The sequence below is a fragment of the Nothoprocta perdicaria genome, unplaced genomic scaffold, assembly GCF_003342845.1.
Source record: "Nothoprocta perdicaria isolate Ctin4 unplaced genomic scaffold, notPer1 scaffold_49, whole genome shotgun sequence".
NCBI lineage: Eukaryota > Metazoa > Chordata > Aves > Tinamiformes > Tinamidae > Nothoprocta > Nothoprocta perdicaria.
In genome coordinates this window covers 2,957,114-2,963,906 of record NW_020455743.1, presented here as the reverse complement: position 1 = coordinate 2,963,906, position 6,793 = coordinate 2,957,114, and the positions used below count along the sequence as shown (strand labels likewise).

General features: G+C 36.2%; 1 protein-coding gene across 1 annotated transcript in view; it reads left to right on the top strand.

Annotated features, from left to right (window-relative positions):
• The window catches only part of TMEM47 (transmembrane protein 47), a 21,420-nt gene extending 18,298 nt beyond the window's left edge, over positions 1-3,122 (top strand). The window contains exon 3 of the mRNA XM_026047307.1: positions 1,732-3,122. Within this exon, the coding sequence (XP_025903092.1) occupies positions 1,732-1,910 (179 nt within the window). The 3' untranslated portion in view covers positions 1,911-3,122. The remainder of the gene's footprint in view (positions 1-1,731) is intronic.
• The last annotated feature ends 3,671 nt before the right edge of the window (positions 3,123-6,793 follow it).

The window sequence follows — 6,793 nt, the reverse complement described above, 5'->3', positions numbered from 1 at the left end:
TATTGCACAATCTTTTGTTGGACATGGCAGAAAAAAATATATACAAAAAATAAATTAAAGAAAATAATTTAAAAAAATAATTTAAAGAAACCAAAAAAAAAAAAAAACCACTTCAGTAACTAGTAGTAAAAATCCTTACACAATGGCTTTTGGTATTCACAGAGGGAAAAAAAGCACTATGCCAACACTATTCAAATTGTCAGTCTTCAGTGAGAGTCCAACGACGAACCCATAGACTAGCGGGGTGAGGGGGGAAGAAATCATTATATGATTGACGTTTTGTAGAGTGATATCACAAAGGATGCATGGAAAACACTGGAAATAATTTCCTCAGAGCAGTTCATATCCAGAGGAGAGCAAAGTGTTAGCCTGCAGGGCTACTGAAAGGTGCCATGTTGACAATACTAAAGAGTGCATGGGAGATTGAAAAGGCAAATGACATTTCTGATGTGCAAGAAGTATAGGAGAATATCACTGACACCTTATTTTGATGTATTTTATTGCTGTAGTTTCAGAAGAACAGCAGTCTTCTGTTTTATTTTCCGATAACATTTTGTATTGGCACAGGCTTGATAAAAACAGTCTCAAAATACTCTTACTCTTTACAATACCAAGCAAACTGTAAAAAATGCCCCAAACAATGTTAAAGAAAGTAGTTGTTGCATACTATTAAACTTTCATGGGAGTATGTCTTAACCGTGCAAATACTTAACTGTATTTGTGGATGTGCTCACCCTAACTGTGATGAGAGGACTGCATGTTCACAAAATGACTTGCGTGCTGAAATCTTTTTTGAAAAGGATAGCATTAAATGATGGAAGAAGAAGGCATTGGGATAAGGTCATATCATGTACTTGAGGGGCAAAAAGGTTGTTGCCTACATTGCTGTGGTGTTTAGTTGTTTGTGGATGGTAGAACTAGAACATAAAGAATGATTAGATTCTATAGCTTGTTCTTGTCTTCAAACTAAGTGTAACATTCACTGATGAAACTGAATTTTTCATTTGAAAATTGGAATCCTTAATCTTTGTGTTTTCATTTTAAGGTTACTTGTTATTTGCTGTTTTGATGGTTGACCAGGTTTATTGGCTGCCACTGCATAAGTGTGGATCAGGCTGCATGAAATCTCCTGGCTTTCTCTGGGATAGTACTTTAGAAAGTAATGATGTTTAAGCTTTCTCCTTCCTTGGATTTGATCTGTTTTATTAACTTTTCATATTGTTAATGATGAATGCAGTAATGCATATGAAATCATTCTAATTTAGCAATACTGCACTGATGTAAGTATGTATCACACAGTTATTACTAGGCTAAGTAAATGATTTGATTCTGAGCTATATTTCTTAATATTTCTTTATTCTTCCTATTCATTGTTTTGACCTATAATAACTATAGGACAGCTGATCTTTCATTTTTTTAGAAAGATTAATGACTTAGAACTAAAAGATAGTGAGAAAAGAATTGTGAAAAGATTTGCTTTTACTGCTTATTCTCAGGACAATTGAAAGATGATAATTGTACTATAGCTATAGCATTTGTTTATGAAGTGAATATGCAGCAACTGTTCTGCTCTGTGTAGATGAAATGAATACTATACTTTCTTCACAAAGAACTGTAACTTGTGAATTGTACTCAGCATATGGAAATATGAATTTCAGTATTGTGATGATTTCCTTGTTTTAGGGAAATGAATTAAGGTGTCTGCTGACATTTGGTTTGTTTCTCTTTCAGTTGTTCTTCAGGTGTGCAGCTTAGTCCTTTATCCGATCAAGTTCATCGAAACAGTCAGCTTGAAAATATACCATGAGTTCAACTGGGGCTATGGCCTGGCATGGGGTGCAACTATATTTTCATTTGGGGGTGCCATTCTTTATTGCCTGAACCCTAAGAACTATGAAGACTATTACTAAATGATTTAATGAAAAGAAAAATAACAAAAGGATTACCCCATCTTTTCTAACTCACAGTTTTTTTTAGAACACTGCGGAGCACCAAACAGTCTCCTCTGTTGAAAAAATAGCCTTGCCTTTTGGGTGTGAACACTATAACCAGCTTTTACAACCATTTAAAGAACTGCGAGCACTAGGATTGCTGATCTCACATAGGCAAATGCTGCAAGCTGCTGATACATAAGCTTCGTTTTTCCTGACAGCAAGCAAAGGATCTACATGACAGCGATCATTGTGAGAATGAGAAAGCAATGCCAGCATCTGCCATTGCCTTCAGGGGAGCAGCTGGTATGAGTTCCATTTAGAAGCTTCCCTCTATCATAGAGGATTCAAAGGTTCGGATAAGTGGGCAGTGGCATCTTGTACACTAGGCTGTGTTGGCCCCTTGTTCCTTGCCCAGAAAAGCTCTTAAGGAATGAGTTGCAAGTGACTGTGTTGAAGGCAGTGAATGTAACTGGTTAATGACTTGTCTAATATCTGCATTCAACAGTCTTCTGGGTGGGTGGATAAAAAAGAAAGAAAGACAAAAAAAAAACAGGATTTCATCAATTGGTAATCAACATTGCCCTGCCAACTGTGACGGATAGCTGAAGGAAGTCCAAATTTGGAGATATTTGCTTCTGACTGTGCAGTTGGAAGCTGCCTCAGCCCTGAGTGTTTTGGGAGGTTGGGGGAGGTAAGGTAGAGTAGAAAAAGACCTCATAAATCCTGGGGCATCTAAAAATGCATGAGTGAATTGCACTTGTCCAAAACACATGTCTAATGGCCAAACATCATAATGAAAAAATGCATATGGAACATGCATATATTTTTGGAGGTCATTGTTTGTAAAAAGGAATATACATGATACAGTTATAAATGCAGAGGAAGGGAGATAATTAATCTTAAAATTGTAATATGAGCTGTGATGCAGTAGTTAAAATACTGTTTTTGTACACCTTCTGAAGCAGCCTGGACTGGTACCTTTGATTTTGATTGGTATTACAAAATAAACATGAAATGATTTGTCTTTTGTTGATGCTCTTATACAAACTCGATATTATGGTAAACGTTTAAAAGTTTACATCAGGTTAAGGTAGAAATGGATGAAATGACTACTTGCTATTCCGTATGCAATCTAGTACTTATTAAAAGCTGTTTTGTAAGGCTGTTGCAAAGAAAAAAAAACTGCCATTTTTAAAAAAATCTAGCTAGTCTGTGAGTATCTCCAATCATCAAGGATATAGCTGAGACCCAATCATGTCCATGTGCAAACATTATCACCCCACTAGGTAATCTCATTTTTTAAAGGCCAGTTTTTTAGTGGATTTGCTGATGATTATGTACATTTAATTATTCCTTGCTTAATATGTTTCCCACTTAAAACATCCAGAGACTGTACAGTGAAATGCAGTCCAAGTTAAAATAGGGAGAACTTTTAAATGAATTTAATGTGCATCACTTTTATTTTGTTTACTATTTGCTTACTTGGATATTTTCAATTAATTATGAACATATTTTTATACAATTCTAAGCTCTAGAAATAACTATTTTTTTTAAAGGAGAAATTTAAAGGAGAAATTTAAAATATATTCTATATGGACCTCTGGAAAAAAAAAAAAAAGATATGCAGGAAGTTGTAAATTCACCTGTATACAACGGTTTTGCTGGTTCCATGGAAAAGATTGCTGAATATGTTAAGGCAACATCTTCAGTGTTAGTATGTGCCGCAGCTCACAGGAAGAGACAGTTCTGCAGTGGTGTGGAACTAACTCACTGCATATAGCAGGTAGTTTCAACAGTATTGCCAAAGCACAGAGGTAACTTTTAAAATTTTAGGCCTCTCCAGAATTAAACTCCATAATATTCTGCATGGGCATTTTTTTTTCCTGGACCAGAGGTGATAAATTAGATTAGAACAACAGAGCAAAGTGATAGGTTCACTTAGAAGTGAACCTTGTGGCGATGCCTAGAGAGCAGCAAGGATGGAAGGGAAAAATACTTCTGTTTTGTTTCACAGACATGAGAGTATTTGTAACTCTACTGCCCCCCCCTTCCCCCCCACCGAAACTCCCTTAAAGGCAGATATCCAGTATAGATTTGACACTATATCTTTCTGGATGGCTGTGCAGCCCTGCTTTTAGTTAGCAGCATGAAGAACATAGTTTAGCATGGGAATTAGGTTAATATAGAAAAGCCTGCTGTGAAAAGATGTGTGTGCTTTTCTAAGGCAGTGGTATTTTGGTGCCAGTTTTGTGCGGTGCTTTACTGATGTTGACCAGAAGCAGCAGCACAGTGCTGAACCCGTATCATATCTGCTGATCTTACCAAATCCGTTTTCTTGCTTTACGTGGAGTTTGAGAGCAAAGAAATGTCAGGCCTAAGGCAAATGCAAATTAATTGCATAAACACTGAAAATCACATGATTCTTGAGATGGAAGACGTTCAGGAAAAAGATTTACAGACATGATTGCCAAGAAACAAGGTTTGTCATTCACATTTTACTCTGTAAGTTGGAAATCTGCTTTTCAGAGAGCCTGAACATCCACTTCTTCTCTTGAAGGTAGTAAAGCAATCCATAAGGCCACACTGCTCACACTCCTCAGGTCATCATTTGGGCATTTACAGTATGGATGCCCCAAAGGTACCTACCTTTGACTGATATTTTGTTTTTTTTTTTTCCTACCCTTGCCAGCCTTGGCAAGCATTTTGTTTTTCAACAGTAGTCTGAGAGTAAATATAAGATTATACTGAAATATTTTTTTTCTAGCCACAAAACGACAATACTTCTCTGTCTGAGTGCACCTACAATAAATCGTTTGGTGTGTTAAGCTTGTATCATGCCTTCACAATTTCATTTGTGTTTGGCTTTATCTCACTAGGGAATGATTTTTTTTTTTACGCAACAAACCCATTGTTTATCTTCCAAATATACATGAATAAATATATCTATAAATATATATATATAGAGAGAGCAAACTTGCAAGCAGGGCTAGTTATTTGTACTTTTTAAGCTTAAAGTATACCGTCCGGTGCTGACAAGTACCAAGCACCTCTTCTGGATTTCTTGCACAAGTTCGTTTAGCTTTTGTAAATTTTAAAAACAAATATAGAGAGACCTATGTGTTTGAAATATAAATGATATATATGGATTAGCATGTGACTGTATATTATTAAACATGCAATGAACTGACTGGTAAGTGAAGTCTAATCTTATGACTAGCAGTGTAATTTATTCAGACTGTATTTTTGTACAGAGCAGTGCACACTAACCTATTGCCTCTGTGTCCTCTCTAATGCCTAAAACTGTGCCTAGAGATCTCATTATTGTCTTCAACAAACAGACAACTGAATGCGTTATGTTGTTAATGGTATTGTTTATTCTGTCGTTGTTCTTTATTTATTTCCTGAGAAGTGTATGGTATGTTTGTTAAAAGATTCCATCAAAATATGGTTCATTTTTAGCAGGTCATTTCTGGTCATTGTCAGCAGGAAAAGACACTTTTTTTTTTTTAATTATTTTATCAAAGCCTTTGAGTTTGCATTTTTAATACCATTTCTGCATTTCACGATTTTTGTAGCTTACATGAAGATATATGTGAAAATAACTAAAATAAAAAGAAAAATGGTTACACTAACAAGATGTACCAGTTTTTGCTGTCAATACTTACACAACTGAAACAGTTCTGTTTTCATGGCTAATGAATATTCATGGTGTTCATTTACGATACTAAAGTATTCTTATCAAACTACTGAATGGTAAGGAGAATGGGAGAGAGGGGGGAAGAAAATGGATTCAGGTAGTAGCCTATACAAAGTCCCCATCCCAGCTGACTTTGGATAGGATAGGGCATCACATGCCCTGTAGTGCCTTTATAAAAATGAAACTGTTCTAATATTAGAAAACCAAATCAGTTTTAGTGTCGTAAGTAACTAAGCGGTGTATGGAAATTGGATTCTACGCTGAGCACCTGGTTCCAAGGGAAAGTATATTCAGTATATTTTCTTATTTCCAGTAAGAGATATACTTCTTTCTGATTGAAAGCTGGATTATTTTTCACCCCAGAAAACCCCATATTTTCTTTGAATCAGAAATAGAAACATATATTTTGGACACTAAAGACATGTGGGTATGGTTTACCAGCAGAAGGTGGTGGGAAAAATGGAGTATTGCAATGGATGATGAGCATTATAGGGAGCTTGTAGGACCAGACCTAGGACTACAAACACAAGAGAGTGAATGAGCAAACCAAAGGTAATGGAAAGCAAAAATTCTTAAAATATGCATTAAAAGTAGTGGTCATAGTGGGTATGACTTTTGGGACCGTTTAGGGAGTACATTATGTGGATTTGCCCATGTGCTTAAACCCAAAGTTGGTGTCAGTTGTGCACCTATATGTTGCCACAACATGAAGAAGGGGTCACTGACTTGCCAGGGGAAGAAATGAAACACAGGATGAGAGGATCTTATTCAAATCTTGCCTTTCCAAACATGCGGAATGATGGGAATGCTATCCTGGTGTGAGCTGACTTGTCCTCAGTGTACCAAAAAGTACCCCAGAAGTCTTGACAGGCTTGACCATATCTCACAATGTGCTTTTGGTATCCGCCATGAAAATAGATCAGCACTGTACAGGTGAACCAGGTGAAGTGTTACTGGAAATACAGCATGTTGTGAACAAGAGAAAGTATGTGTGTGATGATGTATGAGAGATACCAAGTATATTCCTCATGAAGCTTAATTTAGATGCAAGCAGAACAAGACACAGATACCTTTGTGGAAAAAAATGACTTGAGACCTGTGAGTATCACTGAAAACTCCAATACTCATATTCTGACAAGATAACCCAAAGCACTATGATTAT